At 53.7% G+C, this 23396-nt stretch overlaps 1 protein-coding gene across 1 annotated transcript; it reads right to left on the bottom strand.

Annotated features, from left to right (window-relative positions):
• Positions 1-4451: 4451 nt before the first annotated feature.
• Positions 4452-22696, bottom strand: SLC36A1 (solute carrier family 36 (proton/amino acid symporter), member 1). The gene is made up of 10 exons (XM_010578953.1): positions 22535-22696; positions 21714-21804; positions 20446-20534; positions 20111-20206; positions 19408-19492; positions 17088-17306; positions 16749-16847; positions 15089-15255; positions 8930-9099; positions 4452-5760 (listed from the first exon to the last, which is right to left on the bottom strand). The coding sequence occupies exons 1-10, from the start codon at positions 22675-22677 to the stop codon at positions 5492-5494; spliced, it is 1428 nt and encodes a 475-aa protein (XP_010577255.1). The 5' UTR covers positions 22678-22696; the 3' UTR covers positions 4452-5491.
• Between the last annotated feature and the right edge of the window lie 700 nt (positions 22697-23396).

Below are 23396 nucleotides of genomic sequence, written 5' to 3'. Positions count from 1 at the left end.
AACTTCATCAGTATTACGCTTCCCACCAACCCCATCCCAGAAACTCCCAGTGCTTACTGACCCAAGCTTCAACTTTTTGGCTTTCTCTCGACTGCTGGGTGCCTTAGTGCTGAACTGGGGGAGGGCACACAAGAAAGGGCACAAACACAGGGAGGCTTGGGATACCCAGATAGATATGCTTGGCTCAGACAACAAGCAGATGTGAAAAAAATGCTACTCACATCCCCTTCTGGGACCAAAATCAGGGAAGGGGGATTCCATTTGGGACGCACAGGGATGTTGTCACTGAACAGCCCAGATACAAACCAAAACCAGCCCCATGGCCAGCTGGCCCAGGTCCTGAGTTACCCTGAGGTCTGCAAGAGAATACAGCCTCCTTCTTTGAAAGCCAGCTCTGCTCAGCACAATTCAGTCCCTGCGTGGATTAGAACTGATATTTTAGCTGTTTGGATTTACTTGGTAAATCCCTCACAACACTTCCATCCTAAAAGAGCACAATCCCTGCACATCAATTTGGGCACAGCATTTCTAAGCCCAGACATCAGTGGGTTGTGTGGAGAAACACAGGAGAGATCCTGGGGGAGGTGTGACAGTAACAAGAGCTTTTTTTTGTAATTCCAAAAATTGCTTCAGGCTGGAGAAAGTTGGAGGAGAGACCTCCCAAGGCCTCAATTACCCTACTACTCTAAAGCACTTTGTAGACAGAACACAGCAACATCTCTGCCAGGCCCAAGACTGAGACCGGGGCTGCCTCTGGGCAAGAACAGCAAGAACAGCATAAACAGCAAGAGAAAGGAAACCCACCAGTACAGCACGCTGCTCCAAACCCCCAGTCTGACCACACAACTTTTATGCTGCCCCGGCACCTCGGGCTGCAAATCCTGCCAACAGCTCCACGTCCCAAACCAGGGACTCACCCGGCTCCCCAAAACACCCCCGGGATACCACAGCACCCTACCTGCTGGCTGGAGGGGGGCTCATCATGCAGAGAGGCTGAGAAGGGAAGAGAAGGATAGCATCCCTCCTGCCTGAACTGCCGGCACCAGGACAAGCATCACCTGGCACAACCAGACCTCCCACCACAGCTGGGGTTAATCCCAAATTAAAGCCAAGGGAGGCACCACTTGGCTGCAATTATGCAGGTCCCCAGCTCGGCTTTCCTCTGCCGGGATGGGTTTGTGAACTTTGCAGTTCCCTGTGGCTATTTTTAATAAAACTCTAAATGCAGATATGTCCCCAGAGAAGGCTCATCCCCCTGCATGTTGATGGGACATTGTGAAGAGTAGGTTGCCATCCCTGGGCTTGCTGGAGGAGCAGCATTTTCTTATGGCCAAAGGGAAGGATGAGGTTCGCCTGCTCTGCCCCTGTTTTCTGCTCATAAATCCCAGTTTGTGCCTTAGCTCTCTGGCGCATTCAGCAGAGCGGGATGGCATGAGCCCTGGCACAAGTGGTATCGCAGTGAGGACCCACCAGTGCTGCTGGCTCCAGGTCTGGGCAGGTTTCCGAGGGGTGGCCAGGCTGCCACCCTGCTGGCTTCCCACCCTTGCTCCAAGATTGCCACAGTTTCTCAGCAAAATGCATCGCTTTTTGCCATAAAGCAAACCCAAATTATTCTTCCCAGCATCAGAAGCAGTGCAAATAACAGTGATGATATTTTCCTTTAGACTTTTAACTCCCTAGGGTCTCCTTGGCTGGCAGCCACAGCACAGGGGAGGGCAAGGGCAACAGAGATGATGCTTTGCTAAGTGACACCTGAGACAGGGCAGCCTCAGTAAAGTCATTTCATAGAAGGGGTGCAGCCCTGCAGTGTTCAACCCTTGGAAGGAAAGGATGGTCGTGCATCCAGCCATGGTGACTCTCCACAGGCAAAAATACCCCGACCACCAGGAGCTGCCTGTGCTCAGCCATTCCTCCCACCCTGGGGTTCAGGTGGCCTCAGATCCCCCTCCAGCAACCACACTCCCCATCAGTCCACATACTTTAAGGAGACTTTTCTGCCACGGCTTCAAGAGATTAACTTTTTTTAGCACTGATTACCCAAACAGCCCTGCTGCTGACACACCGCTATGGCATGAATTATTCAGCAGTGTAAGGATAAGCAGAGCTGCAGCCACGCTGGCATGGCACCCAGCCATCTCTGAGCATGGGCTGGCTTTTCCTCCTTTGATCTCTTGGGCAGATCAGCAGCAGCTCAGCATCCACCACACTGTGGCCATCGGCACATGCCAGGCTCTTTTTCCAGCTGCAGCCCCGTTTTCGGCATAAACCAGGCTGCTGGGTCCCAGGACACAGCCAAGAAGCCAAGGCACAGCTTTGGTGGGGCAGAGAGAAGAGCCAAGCCCATAAAGGCTCTGCCCACAACCTACTTGCACAAATGCATTCAGAAGAAAAATTATAATTTTCAGAGCAGCAAAAGTGAAACGCTTTTATTTGAAATCCTCAGCAGAAAAGTCTTGTATGCTGCTGCAGGGGTGGGAAAAACACAGGGTCTGACCCCAGCTGCCTGCTGGGCTCCAGGTCTCCTGCTCTCCCATGGATGCCCCCCTCTTCCCCAAGCCCTTGTACTTGAGAGGTATTTGCAAAAAGGAAAAAAAGAAAAAAAAAAAGTGATGAGTCCCAAAAGTTGTAGCATGTCCACTGGCATTAATGCCACACCACTGCCCCATCCAGCCTGGCACAGTGGAGTCCCCCCTTGGAGACACCCAGACCTGCTCCAGACCCAGCCCAGGCCCTGCCAGGTAGTTTTACACCAGCCTCATGGAAAAGAAATCCCCATCTTGCATCCCAGAGCCTTTTCACATAAAAAATAGATCATATTTATTGATTAAAGTAAGATACATGATTCGGATGCAGCACCAGCTCTTCCACTGGGCAGCTACACACGCTGTATGCTGATAATATCCATAGGCACAAGACATGAACATTAACCATTCCTATATTTACACAGACAATTTCCTTGGTTAGAGCAGCCTATGATACACAAGTGTCAAGTTTTCATGTCCATCAGGTCCTGTGTCAGGTCATCCCGGCTCGGCAGAGCCCCTCACGCCGCGTGCCCCACCGGCACGTCTGGCCCCATCTCTGAACATCCCCAGCTCACCCTGATAAAGGTGAAGAACTGCAAAAAACATTTAATGCTTCTGTGATATCCCAGTCTCCTTGGAAATGAGGTCTTCACCGCTGACTGCAAAATGCGTTTGGATGTTAGGAGCCCTGTCAGCAAACCCACTGACACCCAGTGCCAGACTGGGGATATGCCCTGGCACACAGCTGTCCCCCAAAACACAGCCAGCCTTCTCACAGGGTACTGACAGAGCTGAGGGCAAGCATCAGACGTCCCCTGCTCCTCACAGCATGCTCTCCTCTGCCAAGGGTGACATTTCTGCACTCAAACCCAAGCCCCAAGGGCCACGTCAGGGTCGGTACAGAGCGATGGATGTGAATATTGCACTTTTCCCATTCGCGGCATGCCGTAGAGCCCCCTCCCCCTGCCAGACCTGGGTGTTTGCTCTCTATCCCCATGGTGTCCTCCAGATGGAGGATTTGACTTAAAGCTTTGCTCTGCTCATGACCAAGTGATGCCAAAGCATGCCGAAACCTTCACAGCACAGATTTGGAGGAGATGAGGTGAGCACCAAGAGACACAGCGAGCAGGTGAGGGACTGGAAAGAAGCAGCGACGTGGCACAGACCTACCCTGCACCTGGCTGTGGGTCCACATACCAGCACGGGGCACTCAAAGCAGAGCTAGGAAAGGGGACACAGTGCAACACACTGAAACACCACATATCGAGGAGGCAGGCTGCAGGGACACCACTCTGCACAGCCTTCTCCTCCCAGAAGCAGGTCAAACACCAAAAATAACCCCAAGCCTCACTCACCCTCCATCAAAGATGGGAATGCAGCCCACCAGTGCTATATTTGCACTCCTCTCCCACCACAGCCAGCAGCCTTTGTTCACACCCAGGGAAACACGGCTGTATGGGATGCGGGGATAAAGGCTCTCCAAAGGAAGCCACTGCGCTGCCGGCATTTGGGAGATGCTGCATTAGCAGGGAGGAGTTTGGCCCAGACACGGGGTTGTGGAGGAATGGATCAGCCAAAAGCTTTTTGCACCACTAGGAAAAGATATCCCATGGAGGGTGTATTTGCTCTCTTGTTTTAAGGGGAAAAAAAAAAAAAAAAAAAAAAAAAAATCCGGCAGAAAGGCAAGGAAACTCTTTAGGGAAGAAGCTGGGCTCACCGAGAAGAAGGAAAGCAGCAGCGTAGTGGGGACAGTCCCTCCCAGGCATGCACCAGCCACAACCCAAGAAGCAACAGGAGCACAGGGAGAAGTGCCAGAGAGCTGCATCCTACCTGGGGACAGGAGCTGGGGTGGAGGCAGAGGATGCAGAGGGAGCGGGACCAGGAAAGAAAGGGGGAAAAAAAAAAAAAACCAACCATTATGGGGTTTTTGTACGTGATTTGACATTCAGTATTGGCCTGCAGATGCAGCCAGAGCGTGCCGGGGCCAGCTCGGGCACTGTAAACAAGGTGATGTATTTTTGCGGCGTGCGGGCAGCATGTGGTGACCCCCAGGGACACCGCATCCCAAACAGGGAGAGGGCTGCCAGCCAAAGGCAACCGGATCGGACCCTTGTTAGGGCAGAGACCATTTGGCTCTGTGCACACCTCAGTTCTCTAACGCTTCTGAAAGCGACACGTTAGGTATGTGTGCTAGATGGGGAAAAAGAAGTGTCACTACTGAAAGCATGGGCCAGGGATCAGCAAATCCTCCCAGGCCAGGGAGGTGCTGTGCCCAGTGCCCAGCTCCAGGCACTGCTCAGCCCCCGAGGCAGCTGGAAACAGAGCTGGAGCACAGCAGGACCCAATGCCCACATCTGGGGATCCCACTGTGGGAAAGCTGGGGGGCCCCAGGGTGCTCCACACCTTGGGCTCTGCCCGCTCTCCCCACAAGGCTGGGGTGAGGAGGCAGCTCCATGCTCTCCAACCTGAGCTGAGGTTTTTCTGTTGCTGTAAAAATAAAGTGCTGAGGGGAAAAAAAACAAACAAAAAAACAAAAAAAACAAACAACTGGCACAAAAAAGAGCAGTCCCTGTTCCCCGTCCTGACTGAAGGGACAGGGGAAATACAGAAAGGTTGGGATTTAAAAAAAATAAAATAAAATAAAATAAAAATCTACATCCACAGGATTCCTCACCTCTCAAAGTGACTATTTACACAGGTACCGAGGGGGCTGTTTTGCTGTATCACCTGCCCAAAAAGCCCCCAGGGAAGGCACTGCCCCAGCCCAGATCCCACCTTCCCAGCCGGAGCCCAGCACGGGACCCTGCCGCAGACGGGCAGCCGCGATGGTGGGCAGCCCCGTCCTCTCACAGACCAAACCCACCGCGTTTCCCGAGAGGGGAGACCGTTCCCAGGAGACCAGCAGCGCCCGGTTCCCGTGCACCCCCAGCACGGCATCCGGAGGGGCCGGCAGGGCAGAGGGACCGTTACTGCACCACGGTACTGGTGCTGTTCACAACGGCGGCAGCGGGCGCTGCCAGCTCCACTAGCGCCTCGTACGTCCCCACCACGAAGCCCACAAAGCCGAAGAGGCTGATGGCGATGTCCTTGGCGATGACGAGGGGGTGCATGCCTTCTGCATAGTAGGTGGCGATCTCCAGCAGCGGAGGGAAGATGAGAGCCAGAGCGCTGCTGCTGACGGAGCCCACCAGTGAGATGACGATGTCCAGGCGTGGGATGAGGATGGCCAGCACGCCTGGAAAAGGAGCGGAACACGATGTTAGCGCTGCCAGCTCCCAGACAGCAGAGACCCTCCTCCCCCGAATCAAAACAAGCAAAAACCCACTGCAGGGATGCCATCAGCTTGAATCAAACCTCTGCCCTTTTCCCTGACACAAGAGCTTTGAAGACATGGCTGCATATTTTTCCAGCGACTCCTCTCCAACAAGCAATTAAGCCGTTGCATTGAGTTAACAAAGCAGCATGTGGACCAAACCCTTTTTGTTGCCCTGGGCACCACCACAGCAAGCTCCAGGGCTGAGCAGGATGGGTGCCCCGGCAAACAGATGCCGGTGGCAAGAAGAGCTGCTGCCGGCATCCCCAGCCCCTTGTGAGAGCCAGCATTCCTGCTCCCCACACCTGGGGAGCTGTAAAGCCTCAGAAACCCCATAAAAAGCAGGAGACAGGAGGAAAAAGCCACCTCCCCCCACCCTGAATAAATTCGTGTGGTTTGCATGTGTTTAGAGCTGCTCCAGCAGCCGAGCACCTATGGCACAGCCCGGGGGAGAACATTTGTTAGGTAAAAACTACAGCCAAGGAAAATCCCCCTGGGAGACTTCTGACAGCTCACGCTTAGCGGTGCAAACTCTGGCATATTCCTGCTCCCCCTCCTCCTGCTCGGGGCCAGGGGAGGACAGAGGGATGGTGCTTTCTCCTTCCAACAAGCCCACAGCCACCACCGCCTCCAGGCTCCTCTCAGAGCAGCACAGTGTTAGCATTTGGGGAGCAGATCTAAAATAAAGGATTATCAAGGTCCCATTTTGCAACCCGGAGCGGTGCCCCTCTGCACGCTCACGCACCAAGCAAGGTCCCCATCCACAGCAACCATGGCACTCAAGAGCATCGCTGCTCCTTTTTGGTCAAACAAAGCCTGAGGAAAAGGCAACCAGAGCTTTGCACAACAGAAGAGCACCCTCTGGCAAGCAAAGCAGACTTCAGCACTTAATAAGTGACCAAGAGAAATAAATTGGTTTATTGCCTTGAAAGCTCTGCTTAGAAATAAGAGACACCTAGAATCGTGGCAGCTACAGCCTCGGTGGAGAAGGGATGTCTCAGGGCTCCTTACTGGAGGGATTTGTTCACTCCCTGGCAATCGGCCACAAGCAAGAGAGGCTGTTGGAGCATCCCTGAGCCAAAGATCACCCACGGCACTGCAGGAGATGGAAGGCTTGGGAGACTGACAGCAGGCAAAGACACAAACAGGAGATGCTCCTGCACATTGCCACCACTCCAGCCCTGTAGTCATCTGGATAAGCCTAGAGACGAACCATCCCTCCACCATGGGGAACAACAGCAAAGGTCCCTGCTGAGCTGACCTGGAGGAAGTTTATGCCAGTGCTCAGCCCTGCACAGAGCCAAAGGTGCGCTCTGCCAGGTCTCTGCTGCAAGCAGCATCCCCGCTCCGGCAGCCTGTGGTGAAAGCCGAGCGCCAACAGCACCCTCAGCCCACTCCACACTGCTCTTTGGACTCAAAGTAAACAAAATTATTAACTCCCCTCTAAACCAAGCAGAACTGAAGCACCAGCTGCAGTCCTCAGCCTCCAGGGGCAACGGTCGTGCTTTCTGCAGGTATTAATTCAAAGGGTTTTTAAGTGTGCTGGTTTTGAAGTCTAAGCTTAAAAGACACCCATACACCAAATTGCATCCTCTCTTTGGAAGCCAAAGTCATGATGCGGGCTTGTTCTGCAGCCACGCAATCATCCGATGAATATTCATGCAACTCCCCTAATTACTTTTATCCTCGCCAACAGCCACAGTGATCTCTTACATGGAAGGGTAAGGGGAGGAGGTACAAAGGAACCAGCATCCTTCCACCAACACCTCTGCTGCCTCCCTACCCCCAAATGGGAGGGTACAGCCACTGCCGCTGCCTAAAGCCATCCCATCACTCCAAGCCTTTGCTTCCCTGGACAGGCACACCCCAACACCCTCCGGGAGAGGCTCCCATCCCACAGGCAGGCTCTGAGCCCAACCACAGCACCAGGGTGGCCAGAGCACATGGTCCAGCACAGCAGGATTTCATCCCTGCACCATCCCTCCAGCTGCAGGCATCGAGGCAGAATGTGCTTCAGGAACTCAGCACAGAGGAGATGAGGCTTTGTCCACCTCTGTTAATGAAGCGCTTCTGGCCCATCATTAGCAAGAGCCCAGAAGCCAGCAGCACCCTGCTCTCAGCCAGCTCCACCACCCTTGAGTTAGCACCACACTCCTCTCAAACCCAAACCAAAGCCAGGTAGGATGTGGGGCCAGGTCCCCGACGCTCAACTCTGATGCATCAGCAGCATCAAGCCATGGAGAAAAGCTCTTTTTCAGCAGATGATGCCTGGGAGCTCAGTCAAGCGTCTCAGCTGTGCTGATAACAGCAAGGATTTAGCCTTCAGGAATCAAAGCCAACCAAAATCAGATACTCCTGCACCTGATTTGCTCCACATCTTTCTCAAAGTTCCCCCAGGCTTGACCCCAGCAGCCTGCTCCACCAGAGCCTCACTTCAGGCACTAAACACCATCAAGGGAAAGGGACCATTTGAGGCTGATCCAGCCAGACCTGCCCTGTGGCACACGCTCCACAGCCCAGCAGACTGCCACAGGCACGCTGGGGCTTTGGTTATGGGTCACGTACCATTGTCAGTTGTCTTCTGCTGTGCTACACACTGCAATGAACGTGTGTGTATGAGGACACCCACTCCCTCATGGTCAGTGACCCTTTTGCAACCGTGCCCTCGTCACGAGGAGCCTGGCCGCACACTACCTACAGAAAACAGCCTCCAGTCTGGGCTGCCCTGGCACCAGACCAGGTGCTGGGAGCGTTTCAGACAAAGCTTGATGGGACCCGATGGCCCCCAAAAGGCCCGAGGCTCCACGGGGATCTGCCACCTCAAAATGATGTGGGAAGTTTACTATTCCTCAACTGAAAAGACCAGTCCCATATGGAGGGGGCAGAGGACCACTGCTGCTGCTCCTCGGAGGCCACTTTGGCCCTCTGGCTTGCATTAGCAAGGGCCAGGAGACTCCCTGCTGTGAAGACTTTAGCAGCAAGGCGAGGGGCAGCAGGGCAAGGGGCAAAGGCTCTCAGCACCACCAGCCCACAGCGGGAAGGAGGTGCCACATCCTCACAGGAGAACTCAGACAAGCCGCTTTCTACTCACAGGTCACGCTGACCAGGGCCACCCTGAGGAGCAGGTTGACCAGCCAGCCCCAGCGCTCCGACACCCGGGCGACGAGGGGAGGGATGATGATCTCAGCAGGCACGTAGAACTGCACGGCGTACGTGAAGAAAATCCCGAAGGAGAAGAGCAGCTTGACGGCTTGGTACAGCCTGCAAACAAGAAGGAGGAGACCCGGTGAGACATGCTCTTGCTCCAGCCCCCGCGGCATCAGTGGCAGAAAGTAGAAGGGGAACACTCTGCCAAGAAGGACTTTTGTGTGCCAATGGTCTGCCCTCCTGAATGCTCTCCTGGAAAATTAGGGGTGATGCATTTAATCCACAGAGACCTTTCTTGGGCAAGAGACAGCAAGGAGACAGCACAACCTCCAAACCACAGCAACGCATGCCCCCACACCTAATCAGAGGCTTTAGTCCTGGCTTTGTGTAAGGAATCGTCGGGCCAGGAGTTGGGCCAGCAGCCTCTCAAGTGCTGCTTCCCCTTGGGAAAACTCACAGGCACAGATATTGAGAGCTATTTGAAAAAAACAAAACAAAACAAAAAAACCACACACCCCAAAAAAAACCAAAACCAAGAAATATGTAGGCTCCGTACCACCCTCTCCGCTTGACCAGGCTGGACTCTGCAAGGTCTGCAATGACACAGGACAGCCTTCTTCATGACTGTCCCCCACAGACAACACCCAAATACCCACTAGCACTGGTACTGCCAAGAGCCTGCAATCCTGACTTTTGACCAGTGACCCAAAATGAAGTTGCATCCATCACCCATCCCCAGAGGTTCCTCACCTTGACCTTCACTAACAAAATTTCTGAGCTGAAGCATGAAAAAAACCTCCTTTTCTCCTACTTGTAACCAGCTGGATTTTATTCTCCATCTTGAAACAGGAGATAAAGAATATCTTAAAATAGGCTTATCAGCTGCAGCCATGAATATTTCACAGATTGCAATTACTGCTTGGCTTCTGAGGAGGGGGAAGAGGACAGCACCGCTGGGATAAGTCTGGGCTTACAAAGCAAATGTGATGCAAACGTCACCATCGCCACCTGCAACTCAGCCTCCTCCATAAAACAAAAAAGAGTAGCTATTTTTGGAATGCTGCATAATACATGTTCGGGGGGAAGACAGTTAAAAGAGCAGTTTGGGCTGAGCAAAAGGAAGGCAGAGTGCAGACAGGCTGCAAACAGCACCTTAGGCTTACCCCGAGTCAGATCTGACTACATCCTAAATCCTACAGCAATGCAGCGGGAGGCAAGTGTGGCTGCAGGAGAGCGCCTGTCAAAAGCCACATCCCAGCACCATCTCTGCCCTCAGCTCCCCAGCAGCAGAAAAAGCCTCTCCGAAAGAGGAGCAATATCTAGTCACATCACATATGGTCCTACCCGTTCCCCAACTCAAGACATGCTGACCAAGCAGGAAACACGGGTCCTGGCCATACCACTTGGGTAAATATGAAGTGGATCCAAGCTGAGGAAGGTATCTGGCTCCTCCTGCCTTCTTACACGCCTTTACCTTCTTTGGGTCCAAGCCAGCGCCCCTCTGTATGCTGGCTCTCAGCATCCAGCTGCTACAACAACAGTCTCAAACCAGAGAAGTCCAAGTATTCACATGCAAAACAACTTTGAACACTAGTGGCAGAGTTTGGTGGAGTCAAACATTTCCCACAATCATGGGGGATAGAGTTAGGGATCACCTAAGTGAATAGGATGTTATGCAAGTCCATGGGACCAGATCAGATGTATTCGAGGTTGTGGCCAACATCAGCCTGAAGCCACTTTTATCATCTTTAAAAGAGCAGGGTGATCAGGGAGAAGTCCCGCTGCCTGGGAAGAACATATCCACTTTCAAGAAGGATGAGGGAAGCTACAGGCTAAACAGCCTCACCTCGATCCCCAGAAAAGTATGGGCTAAGTCCTCCTGGCATCCATTTCCAGGCACATATTGGACAGGATGAACAGCCAGCAGGGATTTGCCAAGGGGCAGTCATGGAAATATCCTCACTGGTGACCTGGATGAGCTCTCGGTGACACAGAGCACGCTCTCAGCAAGCTCCCAACAAGACCAATTTGGAGGGAATGGCTGACACACCTTGGAGCAGAACCTAAACAACATGGCGGCACAGGCAAAGTTCAAATGCAAACACAAAATCCCACACATGGGAAGGGCTGGGGCCCGGCTTCCCATCTGGCCTGGAGAACAGGACCTGGAAGTCTTGGTGGGCAGCAAACTGAACATAAGCCAGCAGCAGGACCTTGCAGTGATTAAGGTCAATCCCATACCTGGCTGTGTTAGCAAAAGCATAGCCAGCAGGTTAAGGGTAGGGATTACTCTCGTTTGGGGCTTGTGAAGCTGCATCTTGAATGCTGTGTCCAGTCTTGAGACTCCCAGGACAGGACACACATTGACCTACCAGAGCAAGTTGAGTGGAGGCTACTAAGATAGTTGGGGCTCAAGCACATGACATACAAGGAGAGGCTGCGAGACCTAGGCTCATTCAGCATGAAGAGAAGGTTAAGGGGAATGTTATTACTGTCCAGCCACCAAATAGGAGGGCATGGAGAAGACAGAGACAGGCTCTTCTCGGAGTTGCACAGCAGAAGAACCAGGGGCAATGGGACAGAGTTGCATCCCAAAGGGTAGTCGAGCACCAGAACAAGGGTCTGGAGAGGTGGGCAACCTTCCTCCTTATTGATACTCAAACTTTAAGCTGGCCCTGCTTTGAGCATGTGAGTGGACCGGGTGATCTCACAATGCCCTCTCCAACCTAAATTATCTTGTGATTCCATGGACAAACTAAGGACAAAGCTATCACAGAGTCCAGAGTGCGCCCACTCAGCCACACATGACTTGAGTGCACAGTAGCCTTGAGCCACCTACCCCATGGCCTGCATATCTTATCATTGTATTTTCAGTTAAGTGATGCTGTAAAGCCATAAAGTGCTCCAGGGCAATCCACGATTAAGAGGTATTATTAAAAAAGGTACAGAATAAGGTTGGGTACCAATGCTGTACAGGTCAGGAACCAGGACAACAAGCTCAAAGGGCATTTTAAATATCAAGAAGAGGAAAAGCTCAAGCACTAGCCTGGACCCACAGAAAACACAGGTCCACACAAGGCCCTGAAGAGGCACTGCTCTGCCAACCACAGCAATCGCCTGCTTAACCCAGAACGCCACACCAGGCCATCCCAATAAGCTGCAAAAAATGGCATATCCTCCTTTGACCGTAAGCTCTGTCATTACCTACCTCCAACTGGCCATACGCAACCAAACATCTTCCCCCTCACTACAGCATTTCTTCACTCTTCAGATGGTGGGGTGAAGCAACCCTTCCGAAGATGCGAGGAGGGATTTCTGCATAACAGTGCGGTATTTCGGAGGCCGTGGTTAGACCTGGGCACTGGGAACCGACACACTCCTCATTTGAGGAAGCTGCGGTTATAGAGAAATGAGGCTGGAAAAGTCCTTAGTCATCCTGTAACTCAACAATTCCCAACACGTTCATTGAATCTGTTCTAGAGACCTCCGGGCAATGGCTACAGCCAAGGAAGAATGCAGCATCTCTGCCACAACGCTCACCTTGTCTCCCACGCTGCAGGCAAACCCATGACTTCTCACCCACAGCCATTATAACCAGCTTCTGCAGCCCAACACCTTTTACTGCTGGGGAGAAAACCCACAGGCAAAGCAGGATGTGCAAAACACTCATTTCGAGAGCAAGTCTTCACCCATCACCTACAGTTTACTGCATGGGAATACAGTGGTCAAGGCCTTAGCCCAAGTATCCCAGCCCTTACTTTAGATAACCCATTTCCAAGTCCAATATTTACAGCCTCCATTGAATGTTCTGCCAGGAAGCAACATGCACAAACACCCAAGTGTTTTGCTTGCTGAGTCACAAGGACCACAGCACGCCTTCCCTGCAGGCAGCCCGCAGGAGCCCTGCCACGTGTCCAGGCTTCCCCACGTGCTGCTTCCAAAGGCCTATTCTCTTCTCACTACCTGAAAAACCCTACAGTTTTTTTCAGAAAAGTACTTTTGACAGAAAGCGTGGATGCTCCTAGAAACATGCATTTGAAATAGGATCTTTCTGTAGCCTAGCAAGTCACAGAAATCCCATTACCCTCTTCTAAGGGAGCATCATCCTTTAGAGCAAACAAAGCTGAGATTTCCTGCAGAAGCCCCTTGGCCACGTTACAGGTCAGCAGACGTCGTTGCAGGCTGTGATGTGACTTGGTGCCCTGCAGAGCCCAAGACCTGGATCTGACCTGCTTTCCACCTTCAGGAGAAGCAGCAGCATTTCAACCCCTCCACACCTCCCTTTAACTTGCTGAGCAGATGGGATTCATGCCTACTGTGCCTGGCACGGTGGGATTCAGATCTCCCTGCAACACAGGCAGTTTTTGCACCAGTCCCATCCCTCCTCGCTGAGAGCAGGGACCTGGCAGAGCTCCCAGCCTCTGCAGGGGACAAGGCAGGGCTCTTGGCAGGAGCAGGACCTTCTGCCACACCAACATCCAGCAGTTCAGTCACTACACAGATCCAGCATGAATGAAAGTCCATGCACTCAAACTGAAAGAAACCCACATAGCAATAACTAAAGCAAAAACAGGCTCTATTTTTTTTTAAATCTTTGCTTTCTCCAGAGCCCCAGCTGTGCAACTTTACAAGGTCAGCATGCACAAGCCCACCAGTGACTCAAGATTTGATTTCTGCCCAAATCCACTTCAACAGTGGGGAAGAGGCACCAAGACTTGCTGCCCAGTGTTGGGCAGCTGCTAACAGCAGAGAGGATGGGCTGGGGAGGGGGACAGGCACCCCCAGCTCCAAATCTCACTCTGGTGTCTTGCAGGATTTCAAGCCAGCAGAGACCTCAAAGAGAAGCTCTTGAACTTCAGAGTGCTCCTAAGCAAACCCGGAGAAACTGTGTTGCCGCAGGACGGCTTTCCAAGAAGCCTCGTGGCATCAAAGCCAACCCTCAGCCCCAGCTCCACACCAAGACACAGGAGGTGCTGCTGTGCAAGTGGTACCTCTGCAGTGCATACAGAAGAGCTTCTCTCCAGCTCCTCCTCACCTGTCAGCACCATGTCCTGCCACATAGACACCCCAAAGCAGCCTGTCATAAGAAGCAACAGAGATGGGTTTTTTCAGGACTTTCTCAAATAATCCCAAGCAGAGCAAGCTGGAAAAGGCATTTGTTCTTGATAACTTAACGCTCCACTCTTCTTGTCCCAAAGGCAAGAGAAACTGTTTATATTTCTCCTCTGCGATGAATATGGAGCTGTGACACTGAGCAACCACTCGTGCCCAGGGACAGACCAGCAGGCAGCCTGGCCAGCTGCTGCAACAGCTACCAGCCCCAGCAAGAGGAGAAATAACCCCTCCCAGTACGCAGGTACAGGGTCAGGCCACGTGTATTTCCGCAGGGCTCCAGCCAGCAACTGGAGCATCTCAAGAGACCTCGCCAGATCCCAGAGGAAGACAGACAGGTTTGGGGAGCTGCAGAGCTCACCCCCCATGGGAAGGAAGGGGTATCCTCACGGCACCAGCGCTCGCAGGCAAAGCGTTGGCTCAAGACAAGCTGCATCCAGGCACAACGCAGAGCCCAGGAGTGGGAGTTTGAGCTCCAGGACTGCAAACAAGGAACGCAGCCCACGGGTGCAAACATCAGATCTCACCCACTCTGGGAGCTCCCAGCTTTGGGTTAATTTTCCATGTGCTTCATTTGGGGAAGAGAAGCGGTTCAACAACCTTCTGATACAGCTGCACAGGGACTGTGTTCAACATCTGCCAGCCAGAGCGCTGCTTAGCACCCAAAAAGACACCACAAGGCTCCAAGAAAAAGGCAGGAGCCACACCTACCCAGGCAGAGACCACCAGGGACCCCGAGGAAGCAGCCTGAGCCATAGAGCCAAGATCAAGCTCAGACACCGCAGCAACAAGCCTCTCTCCACCCCATACATCAGACAATCCTCATCAAGCTCCTTTGGATGGTTTGACTATGGCACAGTTGATCCTTCCCCAAGCTCACCCAGATTAGTTCTCCTAAGGAACAACGTCCCCTGCTGCCCCCTCTCCCACCTCCCTGGCCGGGACCCTCCTTCCTCACCCCCCAGCCCCTCCACTCCCTCCGGGGACTCACCAGCAGTTGGGCAGGTTGAGCGTTATGCTGGCCTGAATGTCTGCCCTGAAGCGCAGGTACCCCAGGACGCTCAGGCTGATGTATAAGATGGTGACAATAGTCATTCCCACGTACAGGATGACTGGGAACTGCCGGGGGTTCTTCATCTTGTTTTCCAGAGGCAGCACCTGGGAGAGGAGGAGGAGGAGGAGGAGGATGATGACGACTGAGCAGCGGGTTGCCCCCATTCCTCTACACCCCTCAGCCCTGGAAAGCAGGAGGGGCAGCCCATAGCCAAGCACAGCCCCCCATGCCAGGGGAGAGGATGGTCACATGTGGAGCCTGGAGAACCCAGCTGAAAAAGCCTCTGTACTGGAAATCCAATTTCTGTGCTCCCATTTGAGACCTTCATGCTTGGCATGGCAAGTCTCCAGCAGGGTCACTCATGCCCTTGTCTTAATGAAGGGATCTGCTCCCTCCCCTTGGCAGGAGCCGTGCCCATTGGTGCCTGGCATCTTGGGGCGATGCCATCCGCCCCATACCTTGGTTGCATTATACTCTGCGCCCCAAAACAGCGCAGCCATGCCCACTGGGACAGGCCCATCGTGTTACGTTGTCTTACTTTCCCCAGCAGACCCCGGAAAGACCAAGACGCTTTCTCCTCTCCTATCAAGTTTGTCCTGATAGATTTCAACCAGGCAGGACAATAAAAAAAAGGAAGGACAGTGGCAAGTCCCTCACTTCTATACTACTAACGCTTGTTTTCAAATACAGGACTTCAGCAAACATTTTTATAGCAGTCCTTGGATGGTGGGGATTTCAAGAAGAGACACAGTGGCAGAGCTGGTGAGGAGGCAGGGCCAGAAAAGCTTTTATTTGCTACTCCACCTCCAAGTCATGTGAGGAAGAGACTATTTGTGCCTCACTGCCAGCAAGAGCCCTCTGCCCTGGGCACAGCATTCAGTAAACACCCCTCCTGTAATGGATTTGGCCCTCTCCAGCCCTTTGTTTACACAGCCAGCTTATATTAAGAGATGAAAACATTTTTTCCTCCTTTGAAGGGAGCTCCTGGAAACAACCCACAACATCTTATGGAGCCATTAAGCTCTCCACCCACCCACCCAGCTTCTTTCACAGACACAGCCGGTCTATTTACAGCATCTTGTACAAGAGCCACATGCAAATCCAGCCCCACAGCAGACTGGGGCCACGCGGCTGCCGAAGGGAGATCTCAGTGCCTCCACAGCAGGGTGGGAAGGAATGGATCACATTTTTTTTGTGCCATGCTTTTTGGCCTCCCACTTAGGCAGCTTCAGGATCCAGCCAGGTAACAAGACTCCGGATGATTCCTCGTCCGCTGGTCAACCAGCGGAGCCAAAGGCAGCTGCCAGCGCGATTCCCAGCAGAGCCCAGTCTACTGCCAGATACAGCCACCTTCAAAGGAGCAATCAACCTCCTGAGGTTTGGAGCATGTGCTCCTCCAGCCTCAGATGGAAGCAACAGGGTTTGACCCAGGAGATAGCCTGGAGGCTAAAGCTAACAGCATCATCCAGAACTTGAGCTACTGTCAGAGAAGTTCATCTGCAAATACAGCTGCAACGCAGAGCAGGTGCTGCGGCAAGCCCGAGCACAGGCTGAGCCTCCTGTGCAGGCAGCCCCGCTGCCACACGCCGAGACTTACCACCCCGATGCCTTCGAAAGCAAAGACCGCGGTGCCAAAAAACAGAGGGTAGGTCTTCCAGGCTGCTGCTAGAGGCAGGTCACTGGGATCAGGAATGTCCTGGAAAAAAGCCCACTCAGAGTTCAGATGCGGGGACGATAGGGAGGACCTGGCCTGCTCCCATCGCTCCCTGTCGCAGCCCCATGCCACAGGGAAAGCTCTGCGGAGCAGAGGGTAACCGCCGTGCCCACAGGAGAGAGCAGCACCCCACCGCATGCAAACACCCCACTGTCAAGCTCCCTCCACCTGCCAAAACACGAGACATCGCAGAAATGACAGAGGGGAGCCATACATGCATACCCTGACGATGTACTGGTAGATCAGGACGAGGCTGACAAGCATGGCCACGTTGGCCAGCATGGAGAAGATGGACAGGACCTTGAGATTCTGGATGAACGTGAGCAGCACCACGAAAGGCAGGAGGGAAAGCATGTATAGCCGGGAGTCCATGGTGGGGGTCATGGCCACTGTCCTGTTCGGGTTGCAGTCATTGGTGGTCCCGTTTGCTGCAGATATGACCTGGGGAAGCACAGGAAGGCTTGATGAACTACATCACGCAGGACTGAGAGCCATGGATCTTGGCGGCCCATCCCAGATGGGTCAGAATACTACCCCATCAGCTCACTTTCAAACACAGCTAGTCGATTAAAATCAAAGCAACATGGGTTTTCAGGTAGTTTCAAAGCAAATCCTTGTTACCTTGCTAGGGGCAGAGGTGGGACTAGCTACGGCATCTGAGCAGAGAGAGCAAAACCTGCCCGAGCCCAGGCTCGCTGAGCACATGAACCCAGCAGCCAAGCACACCAAGGGCAGAGGTTGGTTTGCGCTGCCCACATGGCCAGTTGAGAAGAGAGGAAAGAGGCGTTAAGTGCTGTTGCCTCAAAAATGGTTTTCCTCTTGCTGCACCATGTTACACTCAACAACACACACCCCTTCAGTCACCCAATGCCCTGTTCCCATGCAAGGGCATCTGGAAGCTACTGCTGGCCCCCAGCTTCGCTTTCTTCATGGAAAATCATCTTTCCTTGGGGTCTTTCATTCCAAAGGCACTCTAGGCCATGTGCTCGCCTCTAGAGACAGTTCTGCCCCAGGAACTGGGTGGCTGAGCCCTCCCTCCCAAGGAGCACGGGCATGCTATGGATCACCAATACAACCACGACCAAGCTGGTTCAGGAACCAGGTGCCATCTGGCCACTGCAGCAAAGGGCTGCCTGCAAACTAATTTAACCTGCTCCAGAACAAGTCCTGCCCCAGAGGAGAGGCCAAAGAGCTTCTGTGCAAATCAGCATCCTCCATGGGAGAGGGCAGCACAGAGCCACACACCCACAGGACAGTGCTGCTTGAGCCCTGGCCCGCCCTGCCTCTCCATGGTTTGCTCCAAACCTGTCTTCCAAACCAGACCTCTGCCCAGCACAGCAGCACCTAGCCCAAGGTACCAGCTGCACCATTGCTCCCCATCTAACACTCTATTCCCCACCACAAAAGAAACAAGCAAGAAACTCCCCACCCAAAAAATTCCAAAACCAAAGCCAAGGGGTTTCCCAGCTGTGACCTAAAATGGGCTGGACTTGCAGGTTTTTGCAAATTTCCCTTACGGCTTGAGCCAGCCTTCAATCTCCGCTGCAAGGGGCCAAGCAGAAAGAAGCCCACCTTCAAAAAGCAGCAAGGGGCCAGCAGCAGCCCAGCCCTGCATGCTCACCCTGCTCGTTCCTGCTCTCAGGGCTGTTGGTGTCAGAGCACCGATGTTCACCCATTTACTCCTCCCAGCCATCCCACAGGGCAGTACAAAGGGAATCTCCTCAGCTGCTGCTCCCGGAGCAAGGGCAGAACCCATCCATCCTCTGCTACCCCCCTCACTGCCCCAGGAACCACCTCTGAAGCTGATGGGTATCAGGGAAGAGCTGATGAAGGGTACGGCTGCGGTGGTAGTGACCGGACCACTGCTGCAAGAGCAGAGCAGGAGCACATGGGGGAACAATGCTGACTGGTGCCTGCGAGGCACCGAGCTGGTGGAGGCTGGGAACAGGGACTCGTTATTCCCAGTTTCTTACAGCACAGGAGCCAGCCAAGCCGTTCAGGGTTTCTGTTTATTTCCTCCTGACGCCTGGCAGAAGGAAACTCTTTCCCTAAAGATGTAATTAAGCTCCAGAGCCACAGGATGAGGAAAGAAACAGGAATGCAAACAGGTCCAAGAAAGGGAGAAGAGAGGTTCATGGCAGGTCCTGGTACCCATACGTTACCATCAACAGAGAGTATCAATAAACTAATTAACTGAGGCACGCAGGACATCAAAGGCACAGTCCCTCTGCTGTCACCTCACTCCTGTCTTCCCTCACTAGGAACAGCCCCCACTTCCCTGGGGCAACACGGATGGCTCCAGTGCCTCTGCACATGGAGCAAAGTCACAGGGACTCTCAGAAAAACCTGCCCTGTTTGAACAGGAAAACCAATCCTCCAAAATACCCAGACAGAGGAGCAGTACCTTCCCGAGCAGCATCAGCTACAGAAACCAGACCTTTGGTGGAGAACAGGGCCATAACACAGGAGCTAAGAACAACCCAGGCACCTCCACACCCCCTCTCGCCTTCCCCTTGCTCACAAAGGAAGGACTAAGTCTAACCTGTTTCAGATTGTCAGCCAGGAAGACAAAGTAGACACAGCAGAAACCCAACTGAGTGATGATCAAGAAAAGTCCCACTACACGCCTAGAAAAGAAAAAAAAAAGACCATTTGTTAGTCAGGCCATACAGAAATAAGAGCCCACTTCGGTTGCTTGGGGCTGCACTCAAACACTGCAGCAATGCTGCTCTCCCCAGGGCTCGAGGTGTGCAGGTCAGAGCATGCCCAGGTCGCTTCTCCTCAGTGATCGGGAGAGAGGACTGTATCTCCATCTAACCTCACAGACCTCGGGCTCCCTGGTCACAGGAATTGGTGGATGTTTGAGCACCTGATGTGCAATAATCCGCGTGACATCCACAGGGCTGGTAGCATCCCTGAGAGCAGCCATTAGATATGCTCAGTGTCTAACAAGATGGGCCAGCACTGCAGTACATGTTATTTACCCCTTTGTTACGCTGCAGAGACTTACTTCCCCCCCTCCTTTAGTATAAGCCACATCTGGCTGGGGACAGGACTGGGTCAAAGACCTCAACGTTACCCCCTGGGGGACGCTGAGCACTCAAGGTAGGTGAGCCAAATAACATTTTATGTCACTTGTGCTCATCTGCTGACACAGCTCAGAGACCAGCCAGCTCTTCTGTCCCAGCTGCAGCACATGCTGGGCTTAAAGACTAGTCCTCTGCCTGGAGCAGGGGAACAGGTACCTTCCCCAGACAGCATGTGTCCGCAGCCAGGCGCTGGGAGTTGACTCCAGCCCATACATCACGGCACCCCCGTAGTCCACAAACTGTTTCTGGAACCTGTGCAGAGAAGAAAGAGAGAAGGAATGTCACATCAGCCCTGTCTGCTGGTTCCCAAAGCAAATGATGACATTAATGGGAAAACAGTTCCTGTGAAATAGCCCAGAAGCAGTTCCCAACTTTGAGGCTTCAACACAGGCAACTTGCTGCAAGGAGACTTCAGAAAAACCACAGGGCTTCTTGTGAAAGAAGGAAGAGCCGTAGGAGCACCAGTGCCAAGAAGGGGAGTTGCTCCTTACCTGTAGCAGAAGTGATGGGCACATTTCACCAGGATGCCCATGCAGTGCACAGCCACGACTCCCATCACCACCAGGCTCAGAGGACCCAGCTGCAGGGGAAGAGAGGGGGAAGGCTGCACTCTGATGGCCAAAGGCAGACCTGCACGATGGGTTTTACTTCCAGACAAAACCCCACAGGCTCCATGAGCCGAAACACGGCTTGAGGCTGAACGGGAGCTCGGGTGCTGCTCCCAGGAACCAGCCCCTCAGGACCAAGTAACCCCACAGAGAGCCACGAGCTTGGCAGGAATGATGCAAAAGCAGCAAGTTGGGGCAGTTTGGGTTTAGCAAAGCGCTTCCAGGATTGTTTTTCAAACTATCTTGCACATCACTATTACGCAGGTGACAAAGAGGTCACAGTCTGGACAAAGGAAGTTGCCTTTTTTAATTATTTTTATTTTTCAATCTGAACAATGGGAATGCTGTGTTGCTGGGCAAGGAAACCTGGAGCAGAGCAGCGAGGTGCTCCCACCTCTCTCACAGGTGGCAGTTGCTCGGGCATGATGCCTGAGACACAGAGGAGCTGAGCTTTGGGACAGAAGCTGGGGGGAGATGTGACAGTGGCCGGAGGCTGCTTTTTGACCTCCAAGCATGACCTCAGGCAGCAAAGCTGCATCACATCCACTGACCTCAACACAGCCAGAGCTGCGAGGCTGGGCCAGCCTACGTGAAACCCCACAGAAGGAAGCATGCCGTCATCTCCCATCACCAGCCTTAACCGCTGACTGACGGGGCTCGTTACATGCGTGCTGTGCTCGTAGGACCCTCAGGAGGCACACAGCATGCTCAGCACAGACCGACTGGGACAAACCAAGGTGGAGGCTGTGCTGAACCTGCCATGACCAGGACAAGGAGATGCCACCCAAGCGCAGCACCAAGCATTTTGGGAGAAAGGGGCTGATGCCACAGGGGCCAGGGAGGCGACACCCAGCTGGGTGCGGGGGCACGGACCCAGTGCCCTGCCTGACCCCAGCAGAGGAAACCGCAGCCCTGACTCACGCACTGAACTCACGGAGATTAGCCAGCACAACGCAGGAGTGGCAAGAACAGTGTCAGCAGCAAATGAAGCAAACTACAGAGCCCCAGGTGCAAAAGCTCACAAGCCAACAAGCACCAAGAGGCATCTCAGCAGGGAGTCAAGCCCTAACACTGGCCACGCAAGCGGCCCAACGCCCTGAGGTCACTCTGCCCCACGAGCTCCCGCACAGCAGGGCTGAGAGCCGCCTTACCAGGATGCCGGCGTTCTTCACAGCCAGAGGCAGCCCCAGCAGTCCCGTGCCAATATTCCCCTTTAGGAGGTGGATCAGGGTCTGGTACCACCTGAGGGAGAGAAGAGGCTGAGATGACCATCAGCCGATGCCTGCACCCAGACCATGCACAGTCTCAGCCCTCGGTTCATCCTGCTCAGGGTCCAGCAGCTCTGAGCTGCTGCGGGAAACACACATGGAGGTCTGGATCCTGTCCCCTGAAGCTAGCTCAGCCCAATGGGACTGAGGAAGGACAGGAAGCAAAGACTCAACAAACAGATTTTGGGTGGGCATTTGCAAAACCGGCTTCAAGGCAAAACCCAGCAGGAGTGCAGCTCAGCACCAAGGGGCTGCACAACAAGAAAGTCTCCAAGTTGAAGGGATGGGTCTCCCTCAGCATCCTCTGCCCACCTGGGTGAATAAGGCAAGAGGAAGCCCCCAGGGCATGGCTGCAACATGCCCATGTATCCTCTGAAGGTGGACATGCTGTTTGCTCACCACAGCTCCCCATAGAACCAAGCTGGAGCAGGGGAATATTGGGAAAAGCATCAAACGCTGCCCACTGCTGGCGAGCCCAGCTTCACCAGAGAGCAGAGCGCAACTGGGGCAGCTGCTCGCTTGGTGCCAGCATCCCAAACAGGCAGGACCACAGCTCTGCCCTTGCCATCCCCAGGAGAGACTCCCCATAAAACCACAGCTCCACCATCCTCTAGCAAAGCCGGCAGGCAGCAGAGAGCCACCGTTACCTCCTCCACCCTCCCCAGGTGCTGGGCCAGCCCGGGAGGGAGGGAAGCATCACTCACGTTGTCCCATTGGTCTCCCCGAAGCGCTGGTAGGACTCAGGGTGGGCGAAGCCGTTCATGCCACCGGGCGGGCTTCCCTCTGGTGTGACGTCCGTGGAGCTGTAGTCGTTGTAGTCCTCACTGCGGAGGCGCCGGGTGGACATGGTCCCTGTGGAGGGAGCTGCATTAGTGGTGTCCAGCTCGACATCCCCCTTCCCAGGCTCCTTGGGGTCAGCCATCGTGCAGAGACACCAGCTCGTACTGCTGGAGCAAGGTCTCCTTCAAGGGCTTTTATACAGCAATGTGCTCCCGCCCAAGCAATCGCTGGGCTGGCATGTCCTAAGGTCAAAGGTGCATGGCACATTCCCACTGGCTCTTCCTGCAGGCTCGTGCCCCTGTTTTGGGCACACCCAGGCAGGACACGCTCGGGATCCTGCAAGGCAGAGCCTGGATGTGACCCGCTTCACGTCAGGCAAGGGATCTGCGTACCCCTTCTCTAAGGGTGGCGAGCGTGGCACCACAGCCACAGGCAGCAGGGCAGGGAGGGACATGTTGGCAGTGTGTCCCAGCCCTGGCACTCGGGCTGTCAAGAGGACGGCCAGGAAAGAGCAACCGCTTTTAACCCACAACAGTTTGCTGCAAGGGAACAGCTTGCTCATGCCAGGGACGGGTAAGTTTTCTAACTTCTCTTTTTTTTTTTTTTTTTTTAATTGAAGACTTTTTATTAAAAAGAATTTTTAAAAAATTGATTACGCTGCATCAGGTGGGAGCACAGCCCACTCTGACAGGAAACCACCCACCCCGAAGTTTTCACAGCCACGGAGGTGCCTGTGGAACTAAGGGGCTTCCCAGGATGAGGCACCTGCACAACCCGGAGCCCTTG

Source organism: Haliaeetus leucocephalus, unplaced genomic scaffold, assembly GCF_000737465.1.
Source record: "Haliaeetus leucocephalus isolate CR32 unplaced genomic scaffold, Haliaeetus_leucocephalus-4.0 Scaffold656, whole genome shotgun sequence".
Lineage (NCBI taxonomy): Eukaryota > Metazoa > Chordata > Aves > Accipitriformes > Accipitridae > Haliaeetus > Haliaeetus leucocephalus.
The sequence above is the reverse complement of the archived record's forward strand: the minus strand, read 5'-3'. Positions and strand labels throughout refer to the sequence as shown.

Bases quoted from the DNA above. Each gene is read 5' to 3' on its own strand.
- SLC36A1 (XM_010578953.1), bottom strand. From the start codon at position 22,677: ATGTCCACCCGGCGCCTCCGCAGTGAGGACTACAACGACTACAGCTCC. The intron at 20,535-21,713 runs GTAAGGCGGCTC...CTTCCCCTGCAG, and splicing joins TGAAGAACGCCGGCATCCTG to CTGGGTCCTCTGAGCCTGGT. The intron at 17,307-19,407 runs GTTAGACTTAGT...GTGCTTCCCCAG, and splicing joins TGGCTGACAATCTGAAACAG to GTCATATCTGCAGCAAACGG.